Source organism: Vulpes vulpes, chromosome 7 (assembly GCF_048418805.1).
Source record: "Vulpes vulpes isolate BD-2025 chromosome 7, VulVul3, whole genome shotgun sequence".
NCBI classification, from domain to species: domain Eukaryota; kingdom Metazoa; phylum Chordata; class Mammalia; order Carnivora; family Canidae; genus Vulpes; species Vulpes vulpes.
Genome location: NC_132786.1, coordinates 27,340,856 through 27,361,513, shown reverse-complemented (window position 1 = coordinate 27,361,513; position 20,658 = coordinate 27,340,856). Strand labels below are relative to the sequence as shown.

Sequence of the window (20,658 nt, the reverse complement as noted above, 5' to 3'; positions counted from 1 at the left end):
TAGAAATATATCTGGGGGAAGAGTCTTACAGGCAGAGGGAATGGCTAAGGTAAAACTCTTGAGGCTCAGTGTCCCCAGCCTGTACAAAGAACAGTAAAGGGGTCCGTGTGACTGGAGCAGAGTGAGCTGGGGGGACAAATAATAAAGTCAGAGGAAACAGGCTGAGGTCATGTAGGGACCTGTAAGCTAGCGTAAGGACTTTTTGACTTTTACTCTGAGATGGAGAACATGGTTTACGCAGAGAAATGATCCAGTCTTTTAAAACCATCACTTTGCTGTGTTGAGTATAGATAGCAGGGGGTACTTAGAGGCAGAGAGACTGATAGGCAGGCTTCTATGGCAGTGTAGGTGAGAGAGGATGGTGGCTTAACCTGGCTGGGAATAAGGAATAAGAAGTGATCTTGTCTTCTCTCCTTTTCTTCCCTTCCATTTCTTTATTTACATTTATTGAGCAAATGGCAGACATTATGCTAGGTCTGGGAATATACTGGTGAGCAAGATTAACAGTCCCTATCTTCACAGAGCTTATTGTAGTAAGGGGAAGACAGACAATAAGAAGGCGAATAGCCTCTCTCTGTGTGTGTCTCATGAATAAATAAAGTCTTAAAAAAAAAAAAAGAAGGCGAATAAAATAACATTGTGCTGAGATGCCTGAATACATAGAGGAGGGGTCACTACTTACTTTAGCTGGGGTAGGTGGATCATCTGAGAAGGGAATATTTCGCTGAGAAAGAATGGAAAAAGATCTAACACTGTGAAGAATGAAAACGGGGAGGCTGGGAAGAGCATTCTCCATACAGGGAGTGTGTACTGAGGACCGTGGCAGCAGTGAGTTTAGTTATTTTCTGGGAACTGAATGGAGGCTGCGGCATGAGCCCAGGAGCCAGGGGAATCAGGGCATGAAGTGAGGTTGACGTAGGTTTAGATTTTAAGTGCAGTAGGAAGCCAATGAACCTTTTCAGGCAGGGAGAGACATGACATTTTTAAACGTCATTCTCTTAGATGAAGAGCTTTTCAGAGGGGCAACAGTGCAAGTGAGCAGCAGACCAGTAAGAGGCTATGGCAGGCTAGTAACACAGCTTGGTGATTTGGACTAAGGTAGTGGTAGTGGAGATGGAATGACCAGGATTTGAGAACATGTTGGATGTAGAAATGTCAAGGCTTTGTGCTAATATGAGAATGCAGAAGAAAGAGGAATCAAGGTATTAAATTTATGGCTTGAGCATTTAGATGGAGGGATGGCCTTAAAAAAGAAAACAAGAGCTATCCTCTTCTCCCCACAAAATAGAGGACTTGCAGAGTGGGAGCAATTTCTGAAGTGCAGTCATCAGTTCTGGGAGTGTAGGACTGGAGAATCTCAGAAGAAAAAGACCAAAAGTACTCAGAAGTTGGTCATGCAAGCTACTAAGGAAGCATGCAAGGGTCACCGACCAGTGCAGAGCACCCTTTTGAAGTTTGTAATAATTTTTAATTAGTTTGTTTAGAGTGAAACTAGTCAGTTTAGTTACTTGGTTGGATTTCCTTCAATGAAGGAAGGAATCTCTTCTTCAGTCCCCCTTTTTGTTTTCTTTCTTCTAGGTATTAATAACTTAGAAATGAAATCTATATTTTTATTATTTATTGAAAATAATCCTAATGTTTCCTTACTTTGAAATGGTAAATTTATTTTAGTATATGTGCTGCCAAAGCAAGCACTGCAATGGTAAATTTATTGACCAAGTAAATTGCCTGTAATTTTAAAAATATTAATTTAACTGAATGTTGAATTTTTCTAACCGTCTCCCGAATTTAAATTTTCACTCTTGTGTAGTCTACAAATTTAATAGAAAAATAATTTCCACTTTCTCTAAACTAATATATACACATTGTCTGTTTTTCTCCTCTCTTTTGCCCATTTCTTGTCAACATATTTCTTAAGGCTCATATAACTATTCTCTACTCACCCCTCTCTGGTCAAGGGGTGATTGCAGGGAACATTTATTTCAAAGAGGATCATCTGTCTTTTTAACAATTCAAATGGCCATTAATCAGTTGAATGAATAAATTGTGGTATAGTCATACAAAGGAATACTATACAGCAAACAAAATAAAGAAACAATGACTCGCAACAGTATGGATGGTTCTTACGTAATATTGAAGAAGTCACACAAAAGCAAATATATGATCCTATTTTTTTTACAGAGTAAAAGGTTGGTAAAAGTCAAAAGTTACTTTGGGGTAGAGAGGGAATGAAAGGGGGCATATGAGATGGTGGTAATGTGTCTTTTGACTGAGGTGATAGTTAAACAGTGCGTTCACTTCATGATAATTCATCATCTGACCCTGATGATTTATAAAATCTCTGGTGTAAAAAACTGAGGGTCAGTGGAGGGGAGATGGGTGGAGGGTGGGGTAACTGGGTGCTGAGCATTAAGGAGGGCACATGATGTTATGAGCACTGGGTATTATATGCAACTAAATTCTACCTAAATTCTACCTCTGAAACAAATAATACACTATACACTATATGTTTAACTGAATTTAAATTTAAAAAATTGTTTTTGAATAAATAAATAAAATCAAAAAAAAAAAGGGGGGGGGGAATTCCTGGGTGGCTCAGCTGTTTAGCGTCTGCCTTCGGCCCAGGGCATGATCCTGGAGACTCGGGATCGAGTCCCACATCAGGCTCCCTGCATGGAGCCTGTTTCTCCCTCTGCCTGTGTCTCTGCCTCTCTCTGTCTTTCATGAATAAATAAAATATTTTAAAAAATTGTTTTAAATCTGTTTATTCAACTTTAATAAAACAGCTTATTAAGCAAACAAGGGCTACACAAGATATGCAAAATTGCCTTTCAGAGAATGGGAGAGATATTTATATACTGATTTGATCTCTTCATTTGATCCCTTACATAAGTATCAAAATGAATATATGGGCAGCCTAGGTGGCTCAGCAGTTTAGCGCCACCTTCAGCCCAGGGCCTGATCCTGAAGACCTGGGATCAAGTCCCACGTCTGGCTTCCTGCATGGAGCCTGCTTCTTCGGCCTGTGTCTGTGCCTCTCTGTGTCTCTCATGAATAAATAAAATCTTAAAAAAAAAAAAACAACCAAAATGAATATCTGCCTTAGCTTTATATGAACATTTATGGGAATGAGAATAAATGGGGTAAACTGAGGCAGGCTGGTTAGAATTCTGCTTTTCAAAGTCTTAAGAAACTAAGAGCTAATTCACTAATAGGTTTTTTTTTAAAGGAAATAAATTGATAGTTTTTTAGGAAAAAGGAAAACGTAACCCTTGACATGAAAAGGATAAGTTGTCATAATTATTCAAGAAGGGTAAACTTTGTCTTCTTGTTTGATAACCTGGAAAAAAACAAGCCACTTGTTTTGATGTAGGAGAGGGCTAAGGACTAAAGATGTTTTAAATCCACTAATATCTAATAGTTCAGATTTTAATTTCTATCCAACTATGCTTTCTTTTTTCTATAAACAACTTTTAGGGGTGCCTGGGTAGCATAGTTGGTTAAGAGCCTGCCTTTGGCACAGGTCATTATCGGGCTCTCTGTTCAGCAGGGAGTCTGCTTCTCCTTCTCACTCTGTGCGCTCACTCTCTCAAATAAATAAAATCGTTTTTTAAAAAAAAAAACCTACAAAATTATTTTATTAAAAATCATTTTTAAACCCCAAAAAACAAAAACAGCAAACAACTTTTATTAAAAGTACCCTACCATTTATTCTCTCTGGCCCTCATTATCCTTATCTGTAGAGTAAAGCTATGGGACTAAATTTTTTTTTTTTAGATTTATTTATTCATTCCTGAGAGACACAGAGAGAGGCAGAGACATAGGCAGAGGGAGAAGCAAGCTCCCTGCAGGAGCCTGATGTAGGACTCGATCCCAGAACTCCAGGATCACGCCCATGAGTCGAAGGCAGACACTTAACCACTGAACCACCCAGGCATCCCTAAATGAAGAAATCTTAATTTGGAATCCTGAATGGCCACGTCTTTGAATCCTCTGAAAGAAAATTACACATACATGTGTATATATATATGCATATATATATATATGCATTTTTCTGGGAGGCTATCTAGCTTTCATCTGGTTTTCTAAGGTCCCTTCCAGTTTTAATATCCTAGGATTAGTGACACAGTAATTTTCATGTAGATATAAATTGTTTTCTCTGATTAGAAGGATTAGTGTTTTGATCTGAATGTCAGGTATTGTTTTTTTTTTTTAATTTTATAAAGGATTTATTTATTTTAGAGAGCAGAGGGAGGGGCAGAGGGAGAGAGAGAATCTTAAACAGGCTCCTTGCCCAGCATAGAGCCCAACACGGGGCTCAATCTCACAACCCTGAGATTATGACTTGAGCAGAAACCAAAAGTCAGACACTAAACCAACTGAGCCACCCCGGTGCCCCATGGATGTCAGGTATTTTTAAATACTTTTTCAAAAAAATTTTTTAAACAAATTAAAATCCAAACTGTTAGATGCCAGTGAGTTTAAAACATCACTAGCCTTTAGCCCTCTCCCGTGTCACGTTGTACCCCTTAGAAGGCCCACAGCTATATACCAATAGTTTGAAGGAGAATTCAGGACAGTGTGCAAATATGTTTAGTGTTTCTAACTGGGTGTTTACTCCTCTTGTGCACCCTTCTGGGACATGGACCAAATCAGAGGATGTAGGTGGATGGGGATGACAATGACTGATAACACCTCAGATTTGCTTGCAGTCAGTATATCAATGCCTAAATACTGATGCCATGAAGATGGTCTGGTTCTGAGAGAAAAACGAAAGCTCAGTGTTTGTCTTTATTTCTATAACAGTATCACATCCTGTCAACAGCCCTTAAGGCCCACTAGCCTGGGCCTGGGAAACTCTTTAAGTCTTAGGCCATAAAAATTTGAATGCCCTTTCCTATTCTGACCCACTCCCTGGTTTATGGGGTGCTGTTTAGAAAAACAGAAGACCCTGGAGTATATTAGCATATTTAATGTTTCAAAGGGGGGTAGAGGAAGGTGTTGGTGCAAACATAAGGGCATAGACTCAGAAAAGAATATTTCAGCATCATAAGAGGATAAAGACCATACAATCATTTCCCTAGATGCAGAAAAAGCATTTGACAATGTACAACATCCATTCATGATAAAAACCCTCAACAAAGGAGGGTTGGTTGAGGGAATACACCTCAACATAGTAAGGCCATATATGAAAAACCCAGAGCTAACATCATACTCAATGGTCAAAAGCTGAGAGCTCCCCCCTCCACAGTCTAGAACAAGACAAGGATGTCCTCTCTCACCACTTTTATTCAACATAGTACTGGAAGTCCTACCACAGCAATCAGACAAGAAAAAGAAATAAGAGGCATTCAAATTGGTAAGGAAGAAGTAAAACTTCCACTCTTTGCAGATGACATAACATTATATATAGAAAACTTAAAGACTCCACCAAAATACTACAAGAACTGATCAGTGAATTCAATAAGGTTGTAGGATTCAAAATCAATATACAGAAATCCATAGCATTTCTATGCACTAATAATGAAGTAGCAGAGAAATTGAGAAAGCAATTCCATTTATAATTGCATCAAAAAGAATGAAATCCTAGGAATAAATTTAACCAAGGAGGTGAAAAACCTGTACTTTGAAAACTATAAAATACTGATGAAACAAATTGAAGACAACACAAATAGAAAGATATTCCATGTTCATGGATTAGAAGAGCAATATTGTTAAAATGTCTATCCTGCCCAAAGCAATCTACAGATTCAGTGCAATCCCTATGAAAATACCAACAGCAATTTTCATAGAACCAGAACAAATAATCTTAAAATTTGTATGGAACCACACAAGATCCTGAATAGCCAAAGCAATCTCAAAAATGAAAAACAAAACTGGTGGTATCACAATCCCAGACTTAAAATATACTACACAAAGCTATAGGAATCAAACAGCATGATAGTGGTATAAAAATAGACACAAAGATCAATGGAATAGAGGGCCCAGAAATAAACACACGATTATATGGTCAATTAATCTTCAACAAAGGAGGCAAGAATATGCAATGGGAAAAAGATAGTCTCTTCAACAAAAAGGTATTGGGAAAACCGACAGCTATGTGCAAAAGATTAAATAGGACTACTTTCCATCACCATACACAAAAACAAATTCAAAATGGATTAAAGGCCTAAACGAAACCATAGAAATCCTTGGAGAGAGTAAGCAGGCAGTAATCTGACAACAGCAATAGTAACATTAATCTAGACAGATCTCCTGAGGCAAGGGAAATAAAAAAAACACTATTGGGACTACATCAAAATAAAAAGCTTCTGTGCAGCAAAGGAAACAATCAACAAAACAAAGATAACCTACTGAATATAGAAGATATTTAAAAATGACATACCCAATAAGAAGTTAGTATCAAAAATACATAAACTTCTACAACTCAACACCAAAACAGCAAATAATCCAATTACAAAATGGGCAAAGAATGAACAGGCATTTCTCCAAAGACGACATCCAGATAGCCAGCAGTCACTGAAAAGATGCCCAACATCACTAATCAGGAAAATGCAAATCAAAACTACAGGAGATATTACATCACACCTGTCAGAACGGCTAAAATCAAAAGCTCAAGAAACAAGCATGGACGAGGAGATGGAGATAAACAAACCCTCTCGCACTGTTAGTGGGAATGCAAACTAGTGCAGCCACTGTGAAAAAATAGTATGAATTTTCCTCAAAAAAGTTAAAAACACAATTACCATATGACCCAGTAATTCCACTACTGGGTATTTACCCAAAGAAAACGAAAATACTAATTTGAAAAGCTACATGCACTCCTATGTTTACTGCAGCATTATTTAAAATAGCCAATAGGGCACCTAGGTGGTTCCATGGTTGAGCGTCTGCCTTTGGCTCAGGTCATGATCCCAGGGTCCTGGGATCGAGTCCCACATTGGGCTCCGCACAGGGAGCCTGCTTCTCCCTTTGCCTGTGTCTCTGCCTCTGTCTCTCATGAATAAATAAAATCTTTTTAAAAATAAAAATAAAATAGCCAAGATATGGAAGCAGCCCAAGTGTCCACTGATAGACGAATGGATAAAAAAAGACGTGGTGTGTGTGTGTGTGTGTGTGTGTATAATGGAATATTACTCAGCCATAAAAAGAATGGAATCTTGCCATTTACAACATCATGGATAGATCTATACGATGTAATATTAAGTGAAATTAAGCCAAAGAAAGAAAAATACCATATGAGTTCATTCACATAAGGAATTTAAGAAACAAAACAAACATAGAAAGGAGAGAAAAAAAGACTCAAATATAGAGAACTGGTGATGGGTAGGGGGATAGGTGAGATAGGTGAAGGGAATTAAGAGTACATTTAACATGATGACCACTGAGTAATGTATAGAATTGCTGAATCACTAGATTGTACACTTGAAACTAACGTAACACTATATATTAATTATACTGGAATTAAAATTAAAAAAAGGTAAGTTAGGGAAAAAAAGGTAATCAAATATATACTCTAAAGAAATAGGGGTGGGCAAATCAGGGTACAAGCCTAAATTCTAATTCCAATTCCACCATAATAGATTGCCCACATTAAATAATTTTCCTCAGGGCAGACCGGGTGGCTCAGCGGTTTAGCGCCGCCTTCAGCCCAGGGCATGATCCTGGAGACCTAGGATCAAGTCCCACATCAGGCTCCCTGCATGGAGCCTGCTTCTCCCTCTGCCTGTGTCTCTGCCTCTCTCTTTCTCTCCTCTCTGTATATTCTCATGAATAAATAAATAAAATCTTAAAAAAAATAATTTTCCTCAAAAATAAAAAATTTCTGCTTTTTCAGTTTAAAAATATGTAAGCATAATTAGAAATGTGATGAGACATTGGATGTCTGTTAGTGAAAAAAAGTCACTGCAACAATTACATTGAACACTATTTCAGGAGTTCTGAATTTAAAGCAAACAATATTAAACAGGAATATAACACAAGTTTTTAATTTTAGATATATTGCTTTTATTCAAAAGAGTAACTGCTTGACAACCTAAGTCACAAAGTTTGGACCAAACCACCAGTCCACTGAAATAGCCCTGTGAGGTTTATATCTGCACAGCCACAGGGACCCTTATTGCTTTCAAATGCTGAGAATTATAGTAGCTGAAACCAGTGTTCTAATGAACAGAATAATTGTTTCTACCATCATGTTCCCCCATGATGCCTAAAGTTATCTTCTGCTCCTTGGGTTGGACCATCTGTTTTTGTGAAAGTTACAATATTGCAGTTTACAAAAATCCAAATTGTTCCTTTGATTTATATGATCTAACTCTAAATCATAGAAGTATTACTATTTTAAAACACTGATTGACTCTACTTGCTTTAAATACTCTCAAATCCCTTTCACGTTTATTATCAGTAATCAGGAAAGATGAAATAAGCAGTCCTAAAATTCTGAGATGTCCACGTGTTCCCTTTTCAATTTAATAAGACTTCACATTATATAGTGTCTTTGTATGTTACAGAAGTTGGTACAATACACCTCTATCAGGAAAGTGTTAGAAGGAATTACAAATATTACAATAAACTTATAACTAGAAATGTGACATTTGAAGCAGAATACATGCAGAGAAAATTAAATCCTTTCCAAAAAAATGACATTGCTATAGCCCACATCAAATTTGTAATTGGTGACAAATCTGTTTCTAGTCTGGTAAATGGTGGCATACCCAAGTCCCAACTTGTTAGCTTTTCAACAGGTAATTGCAGCTGAAACATGCCACCACTCTGGACATTTGATTTGGAACTGTAGAATTAGGATTCATGAAGTCTTGATATATCATCTTTCTAGACCCTTCCTCTTAAATCACCTAAGTTAATGCTACTCCAGTGTGTTCTGAAAGGCTTCCCAAGGCTCCCAGTTTCTCTCCTGCTTCATCTCTTCATAGTAACCTTCACATCTATTTGAACCCATACTAAGGAGTTTACTAAGAGTCTAATACCTGTTTATGCAGTTATTTGTGCATGGCTTCAGACCAAAATTTAATCTGTAACACATGGATTTCATCTATGAAAAGGAAGGCAATACTCTGCCTTCTTCACATGACTGTCCTAAGGATAAAATGTCAAGTATGCAAGAAATGCTTTAATTATAATGTATTACATTTATGCATTATTGTTTTCTCTATGACAAGCAATACCTTTGTCCTACACCCAAATTAGAAAATACTGTTACTGGTATTTCATTCAGCATCTCATTAATTGATGATTAATCAGATGAACTTGAGAGAATGTGATAGATTTGGGGTTTTTTCTCTCTCAATACATAAATAGGCTCACTAACATATGAATGGACAGTATGACTATCAGTGACTGCAAGGTGACAGAGCCAGCACTGACCCCTTGGCATTGATTGATTACCTTGCTGTCCAGTTCACAGATGAGCAGTGCCAGCTGAGGGAGTCAGGATTTCATAACCTTGTGGTTTTGATTCTTCTAAAACAGAAAACTGCAGATGAGAGCATTTGGTACTTATGCTGTAGCCATCAAAAAAGCAAGATAACTTTTTTATTGAGTTGCCTCAGACAACACTTGCTCATTGTGTTAGACCTGAGGAATCTGGGCTATATGCTGCCATCTAGGGACAGTATTACAAAAGTTTTCTGATAAGAGAAAACCAAAATTGCCCATTCTGTTGGTATAGCTCACCAGTAATATCTCTTGTTAAATTTAAATAGTGTCCCTATACCCATCCCAAGGTCTTTGATGCTCATTGCCATGAAAAGCTACTTTCCTCAGAAATGCATCAAACTACTATGTGTTTGCAGTATCACAGAGGTTCCTGAAAAAAATTTCCTTTACAAGTTACTTTGATAGATGATTTCTATAAAAGAACCAAATTCTTGGGCAGCCCCAGTGGCCCAGCGGTTTAGCACCACTTACAGCCCAGGGTGTGATCCTGGAGACCTGGGATTGGGTCCCAAGTCGGGCTCCCTGCATGGAGCCTGCTTCTGTCTCTGCCCCCCGCCCCTGTCTCTCACGAATAAATAAATAAAATCTTAAAAAAAAAAACAAAACACCAAATTCTTGTTTAAATGTCACAACTGAGAAAAATCATGTGTGCTGACTACAGATAAATGTCTTGTATCGTGTTAATTCTTCTTTTGATTAAGAAGTGTCTTATAAACCAAAACATAAAATCAAATTATAGGGGCAGCCCAGGTGGCTCAGCGATTTAGCGCCGACTTCGGTCCAGGGCCTGATCCTGGGGACCCGGGATGGAGTCCCACGTTGGGCTCCCTGCATGGAGCCTGCTTCTCCCTCTGCCTGTGTCTCTGCATCTCTCTCTATCTCTGTGTGTCTCATGAATAAATAAATTAAAAAAAAAATCATATTATAAATTTCAAGTTTCTTCTTTAACTGTAGCTGATAGCAAAGAATTATATCAGAATGGAAAAGCACAACTGCTCCAAATGCATAAAACTTAGCTAGTACTAAAAGACACACTGACTTTCCCCCAATATTGTACAACATTTTATTGTAACAAAAATAATTAGATGCATCTCATAGCGATATATTATCATATAGATACACACTGAGAAGGATAAATTGGATAAACTGTAAAACAGTATCTTACTATTTTTCCAATTAATCTGAGTAATTTTTGGAAAAATAAAAAGGTACAAAATTATCCCTTTTTATATAATTCCATATTTTTTCCAGAGACTTAAAGACAACACAGAATCAAGATATAGTTGTAAGTTATTATAATTCTAATCTTAATATTAGAACCTGTAATGTAAAAATTCCAGTCCTATCTTGTTAGGCATTTGCCAAATGAAATCAAATGTTTGTCATACAGTGGTTTTAAGCTTGTACAATAATATTCAAATGCTATATACTGCCATGGGCTCTTCAGATTTCACATATAGGCTGAAATATTTTAGTAAACTCACACTTTTTCACCTGTTTAGTCTTTGTGTTATCACTTCTCGATACATAATAGAGATGTAGATGAGCAACAAAAAGATGACAAAGAAATCATCTAGAAAGCCTAGAATTCCAAACAAGGCTTCAGGTACAAAATCTAGAGGTGATATGAGATAGAAAAAAGCTCCCATTAAACAAAGTATTATCCTGATGCGGAACATCCAGAAAAGGCCCCCGACTGAAAACATTTCCCTGAATGCATGCCTCAGTAAAGTAGGTAGATCCATAATTCTTTCCATAATCTGGTAGGGGGAAGAACAAAATATGATTTGTCATCTAATATGTCAGATATCAAAATAATATAATATTCTTACAATGTGCAAACTCAGTTAACATGAATTTAGGAGTTTCACATATTTTCTAGTTATATCTTTTATTTAAAAACAGATCTTTGATAACTAGGTTCTTATAAAGTAGATCTTACAGCAGATAACTGAAAAGCAACTAAAATGTCAACAAACTTAATTAAAATATAGGATATACTGAAGCAAAATTCAAGTCCTCTCTAATTTGAATTAGTAAAATCAACCAAATGAAGCACCTGTGTGTGTATATAGGATTAGAGCCTAAGGCTTGAGCTCAAGTCTCAGCTCTTAAAGTCAGACAGGTCTGGGTTTAAACTCAAAGTCAATCTCTTAGTAGTCAGGTGACCTTGGGGAAAGTTGTTTAAACAACTGAGATGATGCAACCAAGTATATGCCACTAGGGCTATTAAGAACTAAAAGAGATATTGTATACAAAGGATCTTTGTAAATTGCCAGACAATACAGAAGTAGTATACATTAAAGACACATTAACTTACATGGCTTTGACAGTCTAAGAATAGCAATGAAACTGATTCCTTCCTAGGATGTTTATTTGGTTTAGCTTGAGTTTAAGCAAATTACTAATTGCCACAAAAATTTTTGGAAAGTCAGACTCTACCTTTGTGAAAACGATTATGAAAAAAAGATAAAAGAAAAAAAACCTATTATGCTTCTGAAATATGCACAGAAACATCAATTTTTACATAAGTGAGCATAATTTTCACAGCTGAAATTTAACAAATTATATCAATTTTTGAAAATTGAAGCATTCAGAAAACTTGGAACCCTCACAAACTATTGGAAACAGTTTGGCAGTTTCTCTAAATGTTAAACATAGAGCTATCATAATATCCAGCAATTCCACAATGAGGCATATACTCAAGAGGAATGAAAACACAAATGTGAATGGAAGCATTATTCATAATAGATCAAAAGTGGAAACAATTCTAATGTCCATCAACTGATGAATGGATAAACAAAATGTGATATATTATTTGGCCATAAAAAGCAATGAAGTTCTGATATAAATTACAACACGATGAACCTTGAAAACACTATGCTAAGTGAAATAAACTAGAGACAAAAGGTCATATATTATATGATCCCATTTCAATGAAACGATGAAAATGTCCAGAATAGCCCAATCTATAGAGGCAGAAAGTAAATTAGTGGTTACCAAGGACTGGGGAGAGAGGACAGGAAAGGGGGAATGGGAAAGGATGTCCAAGATTTAGGGATGATGAAAATACTGTAAAATTAGATTATGATGATGATTAGATTAGATTTACTCTGAATACACTAAACACCACTGAATTACATACTTTAAACAGGTTGAACTTTATGACAAGTAAAATATATCTAGATAAAGTTAACAAAAGAGTACTAATATCTACTTGTATGACCTTGAGCAAGTTAGTTTATCCTCTGTCTCCAAACTTTGCATTTGTTTTACATATGGTGCTGTGTAGTAAGTAACTACCATGATTTCTTAACTTCTTTCATGATCTCACTTCTCAGGGGCTGGTAATGCAGAGAAACTGACCAGAGGAAAAAAGTCACTTCCTGTGGTCATTCCACTGGGCACAGCTCAGCTCTTTTTAACAATCCGTATAATTACTATATATATTTTGTTTGCCTCACGAGTGCCAAATAAGTAGAGAGGGAAGTGAAGACAAAAATGGGAAGAACTGAGCAAGTAATAAATAAATAAGTAAATTCCACCAGATAATCTGGTAAATCCTTTTGAAAACTTGGTCATAAAAAATCAAAATGGTCTTTTTAGAATCACTTCCTACATTAATTTTCTATTCTCTATAGGAGAAACATTTAAAACAAAACAGCTGCATAACTTTCACAAGTCTATGATAAATTATTTTAAATATTCTAGTGACCAGCCAGTATGTCTTTTGAATACTTTTCTGTCCCTTATCAGAGCTGTTTTCATATGGTATCACTTATACAAACTCTGTAATAAGTAGACAAGAAGGATGATTAAGGTTATTAAGAAATGTTTGAAAAAAAATGTTTGTATATTAATCAAAATCTTACTCCAACTTTGGATGAGGGAAAATACCAAAGTCAAAGCTAACTGTCTCTATTACACTGTAATTTCATCACACACCAGACTTCTTACTCATCAAATATATGACACCTACCAAAAATTAATAATTGAGCAATCGTATGCTTCACACTTAAAAATAGGAATAAATATCTTAAAATGACTTTTTTTAAGTTCAGTGATAGGTCTTGAATTTGGGACATGTTGATTTTCAAAGAATCATCCTATAGATAGATGTCACTAGAGGATATGCAAAAAAATAATTGCTGGATGAAAAATAGCAGAAGAGGCCCCCAAATAACTATGGAGGACAACAATGATTGGATTAAGTTTTCTGTCTATTTAAACATCTAGATTTATCTGTTATCCACAACGTTTGAAATTGTATGCTCTTAAGTGTACATGACATCACAGTATAAGGAATACATGCAAAGAGGCACAAGATTACACAAGTATTTAATACTGAAGTACTTTGTACTTGTTTTGGCAGCACATATAATAATACTGAAGCATTTTAATAGATTATATTCTTTGCTGAGAGTAGTATCAATTTTTAAGGATAACTCATTACTTTATTCAACAAATATTAAGAACCTACTGTATCCCAGGCACTGAAATTGCAATGAGAATAGAGCAGTGAGTATATAAAGATAATGCTTGCCCTCATGAAGCTTTTAGTCTACTGAGAGAAAGATAATGAACGAGATTTGAGTATGGTTTGTGACATGCTACAAAGGAACAGTGCAGAGGACAATGACAGTGAATACCTTAGTTGATCAGGAAAGCCTCCCTGAGGAAGGGTGATTTAAGAACAACCTAAAAGATGAGAAGTCAGCCATGAGAAAAGCAGAGGGACAAGTATGCCAAATAGAGGCGTCATGTGTGAAGGTAGTAAAATGGAAAGACTTGGAGAGTATTTTGAGAGTGAAAGGCAGCTGGTGGAGGTGAAGCATTTTGAGTGAGGCTTGGGAGAGAGCGACTAGGTCATGCAGGACCTTGTGAGCACAGGAAGGAGTTGGAACATTATTCCAAAACACTGGAAGTTTTAAAATACAAGAATATCATGGTTTTATTTATGTTTTCAAAATATTATTTGGGCTGCTGTGCAAAGAAAAAAGTCACAGTAACAAGGCCACTTGCAGTTTATCCTAAGCAAGAGATGATGGTGGCTTAGGCTAGTATGATTGCTATAAACACTGCCTATTTTTATGAGATAAAAATGACAGGATCTCCTAAAAAAAGAAATGATACAACTTATTTCTAGATCAGGTGAGGGGAATGAGGGAAAGGAAGAAATCAAAACAGCTGAGTAAGACTGAGAAAAGAGTACACTGTTGAGGAGGGAAGCAATTCAATATTGTACATATGGCGTGTGAGACGCTGTGAAATATCCGAGTGGGGATGCAAGCCAAGTACCTGCATGTATGCTCTAGAGCTCAGAGGACTTTCCATATAAATATGTACTTAGCATATTCTTATTTTTGAAGTACATACTTAGTCATGCACACACTTCTAGAATTCTTTGTTAGATTTTAAGAAAACTGAATGAGCCAGTAAAATGTGAGTTTTTAACCTACCATATGCTTTTTTGGGGGGGGAGGTCAACCATAGAGTCAATATGTTCTTTAAAAATCAAATGCTTTTGAGTAACTAAAATAACATATCAAAAAACCTCAACATCTAGATTTACTTAGGGAAACATTTCAAACAGAAGGCCAGGGTAAATAAAAAAGTAGAAAACACAATTGTAAAACTCTCCACAAGTTCTCAGTTTTAAGTTTTTCATTAGACAGTCCCTATTTTAGATTTGCACTGGAGTCAATAATTTTACATTTCCGTCTAATTTTTCTTTTTTGATATCTCTCTTATAAAGACTTCTATAATGCTTTTTTTTTTTTAATAGAGAACTATAGTCCTTGGGAAAGCTGTTACTCTGTAATTGACAACAATGACAAAGGTTAAAACTTTACCCAACACACATAAACTATGAGATTTTTTTTATAGTCAAAGAATATTTGGTCAATCTCACCTTACAAAACAGAAGTATCATTATACTCTAACTTTGCACCTGCTATAACATTACTTACAGATCTGGGCTGCCCTGAGAATCTCCGGTTATAATCATTAATATCTTGACGCAATGATACAACATCCTGAGATTGGTCATTTTCACCAAATACTGTTAGCAGTAAAGTTACCTGTGTATTACAAAAAAAAAAAAAAAGTTATACCTTTCTGCATTATTTTTTTCCTTTTGTGTTATTATTCAATAGAATGAGAAAAGCTTCTAAACTTCTATTTCATTCATTTTTTTTTCACTCATTGCTTTGAATAAAGGCAACATGAGGAGGAAAGTAAGTTATCATTGCCTTACAATAAAATCCAAAGCAAAATGTAATTTGTATTCCCATAAAATCAAATGGGCAAATTAACTAAACACTGGTTCTAATATCTTCCAGTTCACTCTAGGAATAAAGTCAGTAGTTCTCTGTTTGGGCTAACAAATATTTGAGGATGTAAGAATTATGAGAAAATATTCAGGAGCAAAGTGACATAAAAATACATGTTTAACATTGTGAGAGAAAAATTAGGGATTTCTTTTGTGATTAAAATCATTATTCTTCAACCTCACTGGTATTTGAAATATCTTCAAATGCTACCAAACATAATACAGCGATTAAGTTATTGCAGAGGCCCACTCTCAAACACCCATCCCTACTATAGTCAAAAAAGGTAATTCTTGATACTGATATATAATGTAATACTTTTAACCTGGTTTCCTCCATGGTAGAAGTTAGGATAAACAAATATCCCAGGACCATACTGAAGTAATCTGAAGATGACAGCATCTTGGAAAAACAAGTACATTTTAATATTTAACTATGCCAGGACGGTGGCTCAGTGGTTGAATGTCTGCCTTTGGCTCAGGTCGTGATCCTGAGGTCTTGGGATCGAGTCCCACATCGGGCTCCTTGCAGGGAGACTGCTTCTCCCTCTGCCTATGTCTCTGCCTCTCTCTCATGAATAAATAAATAAAATCTATCTATCTATCTATCTATCTATCTATCTATCTATCTATAAAACCATGCCTATAGAAATGGTCACTGTACAGTAGGATAAAAATGGGAAGGAGCAGTGACAGATTTAGGTTTAAATCATCTAGCTGTTTTTATCCTTCTTCAGGTCAGCTGTAAAACCAGGACTTCCCACTACTCACATGCTTCCCAAACAGCCAAAGAAAGGAGTGATGAAGAGCAGTAGGTGGTAGGAAAGCAAGTACAGCCTCTCTTCACAAATTGGCTAATAAAAATGCATCCTTCGATAAATAATAATTGACCACTTACTGTGGGCCAGGCACTGTGCTAAGTGCTACATATACCCAAAAACTTATCCTCCCCAAGGATAGAAGGGGAGGCAGACCTGGTCAACAGCCTATTATAAGGCACTGTGGTGGGGGTTATAATGATGCTTGAGAATAAAGAGTTCTGGCTGGGGTGCCCAGAAAGCTGGAAACATATTATGGCCCTCGCAGTCCAGGTAACACCACTGGTATGTGGTATGCATTCAGAAAGAGAAGTGGGGAGCATGTTACAGTCAGAAGCAGCAGCCTGTACACTATTTCCAGTGAAACAGAATGGGGAACAGGTACCTGCCACCTGTCTTGCTTCCCCAGGATGAATTCTTCTACAGTTAGGGAACCAAAAGCTATTATATAAAAACAATATTTTCTCTACCTTTCTATGCTCTAGCAATTTATGGGTGGTCAGAAGGGTATCACCTACTAATACATATATAACCTATGAAGAGCCGTGGAAAGAGCCAAGAAGAGGGGACATGTGGTGGAACTAATTCTTTAATGTGAGACCATTCTATAATATGGTCTGGTCTCGGTGTTGCTGGCAGATAGTTAAGGATTATGAGAGGTGGTATCCTGCAAATAAACTTCTCTGTTGACTGCCTTGTGTCACATAATCAAATCAGCCATAGAGGCAGTACAAACAAAAACAAAAAACACCACCTGCCATGTGATACAAAGTCAAATGTGAAAGAGGCAGAATTTGGGAAACATAGAAGCACGCAGGAAAGAAGGAAGATAAAGCCCCGAACTTCCCTCTCTAGACCAAAAAATAAAGCAGTGATGGGGATAAGTAGATAGCCAGAACAAAGGCTGAAAGGGTATGTGTGTCTGTGTGTGTTTAACAATTCATGCTATATGGTTTTATTCCTATAAAGTCCCAAAAATCAGACAAAACTAAATAATCTTAGAGGTGTATGCTAATCAAGGAAATGCTTATCATAAAAGTCAAACACTAGTTTGCCTCTAGGAGAGGAAGGAGGGGGTGGAGATTTGATCCTTAGGAGGCTTCTGGGGGCTGTTAGGCCAGTTTCTATTTCTTCACCCGAGTGATGATTACTGAAGTATTGCTTTGTGATGATTTAATAAGCTGTACTCATTTGTTTTGTGTGATTTTCTGTATGTCTGTTATAGTTTACAAAGAATTCTGGAAAAACTGGCTTCTACCATTTTGATTCGTTTTTTGGTCTCTGTGGGTTTATGGCTTTTTACAAAACGTCCTGTTCTTTTAGTGGGCTTGCAAAAGGTAGCAAAAGTAAATATATGTGTTCAATTTAACTTCTTTACTTGAAAGCTCTCTGTTTTAGGACTTTGCTTTGCACAATGGAATATTTCCTAAGGAGCTACTGTCTTTTTACATGTTCATAACTCATTATTAGAAAGGCAGGTATTTTTATTTTAAATGAAAAATTAAGTATACAGGAAATTATGAAAAAAAGTATACAACTGACAGAATGTTATATTTCACTATATTTACTAATTAAAAAACTAAAAATTTCATTTTCTCAAATTTAACAGTATGTTGTTTTTCTGGTTTATCAGAGAAATTGAGAAAAGGTGGCACATATCATCTGTGCTGACATTTCAGTCTTCAATATAGATTTATAAAAACTTACTGTTTCCCTCCTGAAGTACCTTCTATACTAACTATAAAGATCTGTTCTGGATCATATAATATGTAAAAATGTCTCCCAAAGAGACATTTTAAAAAATTATTATTCATCATATAAAGCTATTTAGACCCTCACTGGAGAAGGGCAGATTAAAGTAAATTGAGTAACCCTGAGTGGCTCAGTCAGTTAAGTTTCTGCTTTAGCTCAGGTCATGATCCCAGTGTCTTGGGATTTAGCCCAGATTCAGGAGCCTGCTTCTCTCTCCACCTGTCTGCCACTCCCCCTGCCTGTGTGCTAGCTTGCTCTCTACTGTCAAATAAATAAATAAATTCTTTTTTTTTTTTTTTTTAAAGTAAGTTGGAAGGGAAGAACTTTTTTTTTTTTTTTCCCAAAAGAAGTATATGTAGGGGAAATACTTGTTTAAGCCTGATTAGCTGGTTCGATTATTCCTTTGCTAGTATCACAATAAAGTCTGACTAGAATTTTGAGAAGGTTTATTTACCAGGTGTTTTTTTTTACTACAATTGAGGGATTTAGAAGAAAATTTCCTCTTCTTGGTGTCTTTCAGACATTTTAGAAAATAATGGAGTAACACTATAGAAGCTTTGGATAAATAGAACTTCCTTACGACCCAACAACTGGTGCTTACCCAAAGAAGACAAAAATACTAATTCAAAGGGATACATGCACCCTAATGTTTAGCAGCATTATCTACCATAGCCAAATTATGGAAACAGCCATAGTGCCCATCGACTGCTGAACGGATAAAGAAGTGGTATATATACAATAGAGTATTACTGAGACATAAAAAAGAATGAAATCTTGCCATTTGCAACTTTGCAACAACATGGAAGGAGCTAGAATATTATGTTGAGTGAAATCTGTCAGTTGGAGAAAGACAAATACCATATGATTTCACTCACATGTGGAATTTAAGAAACAAAATGAAAATGGGAGAGAGGCAAGGAAAGAAACAGACTCTTTTAACTAAAGAGAGCTGATGGTTACCAGAGGGGACGTTAGGTGAGAGGATAGGTGAGATAGATGATGAGGATTAAGGACCATACTTATGATGACCACAGTGTATGGTATGGAAGTGTTGTTCACTATATTGTACATTTGAAACCTATATTACACTAGATGTTAACTGGAATTTAAATAAAACTTTAAGGGATGCCTGGCTAGCTCAGTGGTTGAACATCTGCCTTTGGCTCAGGGTGTGATCCTAGGGTCCTGAGGTCAAGTCCTACATCAGGCTCCCTTCAGGGAGTCTGCTTCTCCCTCTGCCTCTGACTCTCTGTGTCTCTCATAAATAAATACAATCTTTAAAAAAAAAAAAAAAACTTAAAAAATCAAAACAATTCAAAAATTAGATACAGAAATTTTAAAAATTTACAAAAGGAACTAGCATAAATTGATGCTTTCTGGATACAAACATTACCGTTTGTCTACAGATTGGACAACTGATTGCCCCAAGCCATGAACCATACCGCCAGTATGCAATAATGCAGGTACCTAATGAGGAGGAAAAAAAAAATTAATACTGATATTTTAAACTTTAAAGCCCATGAATCTTCAGAAAGTTTCATATATTTGAAATATTTTCATAGTATCATCTTATTTTAAAATATTTTTTATTTCATCCAACCAACTCTTCAGGCAAATTCAAATCTAGTAACAATTCTCAGCCTGAGAAATATTTTTATTTAAACTACTAGCTAAGATACAGACAATTTATACAACTCAAAGCAAGATGCATTAACTGCTCCAATGCTGAAAAATACTGCATTTCCTATGTAAAATAAATAATCATTGTAAATATGACAACCAACAAATCACAATATTAATTTTCTGTTCCAAACTTGGTATATATGTTACAAAAACACAACTTCTATTTTTTTAAGAATTTAGAAAGCCAAATTACAGTGGTGTCAATAACAAAGAACTAAAGGACACAAAGACTACATGCTCTCTGACCTAATAGTTTATAATCCAGTTCAATAATTCAATCAATTTTTGTACTAGACAGATTTGATTTTTCTCCTTGAAGGTGTGCATGAGGAGCAAAACAGCTAAAGACAGCCTAAAGGAAGAGTGATAGACCTCAAAAAATGGCAGGTAAGCTAAGTGTAGAAGCACTAAAGTTCAGGCCAGTAACAAATGAAGAGGGATATTATAAAATACTGGGACGCCTGAGTGGCTCAGTGGTTAAGCATTTGCCTTTAGCTCATGGCATGATTCTGGAGTCCCAGGATTAAGTCCATCAGGCTCCCTGCATGGAGCCTGCTTCTCCCTCTGCCTATGTCTCTGCTTCCCTCTTTCTCTCTCTGTGTCTCTCATGAAAAAATAAAT

General features: G+C 36.2%; 1 protein-coding gene across 4 annotated transcripts in view; it reads right to left on the bottom strand.

The window, feature by feature from the left end:
* Positions 1–7,983: 7,983 nt before the first annotated feature.
* The window catches only part of RNF170 (ring finger protein 170), a 28,967-nt gene continuing 16,292 nt past the window's right edge, over positions 7,984–20,658 (bottom strand). For all 4 annotated transcript variants that reach the window (XM_025993685.2, XM_072763359.1, XM_025993686.2 and 1 more), the window contains 3 exons: positions 19,748–19,821; positions 15,426–15,536; positions 7,984–11,216 (listed from right to left, as the gene is read on the bottom strand). In XM_025993685.2, coding sequence (XP_025849470.1) covers positions 10,947–11,216; positions 15,426–15,536; positions 19,748–19,821 — 455 coding nt within the window. In that variant the 3' untranslated portion in view covers positions 7,984–10,946. The remainder of the gene's footprint in view (positions 11,217–15,425; positions 15,537–19,747; positions 19,822–20,658) is intronic.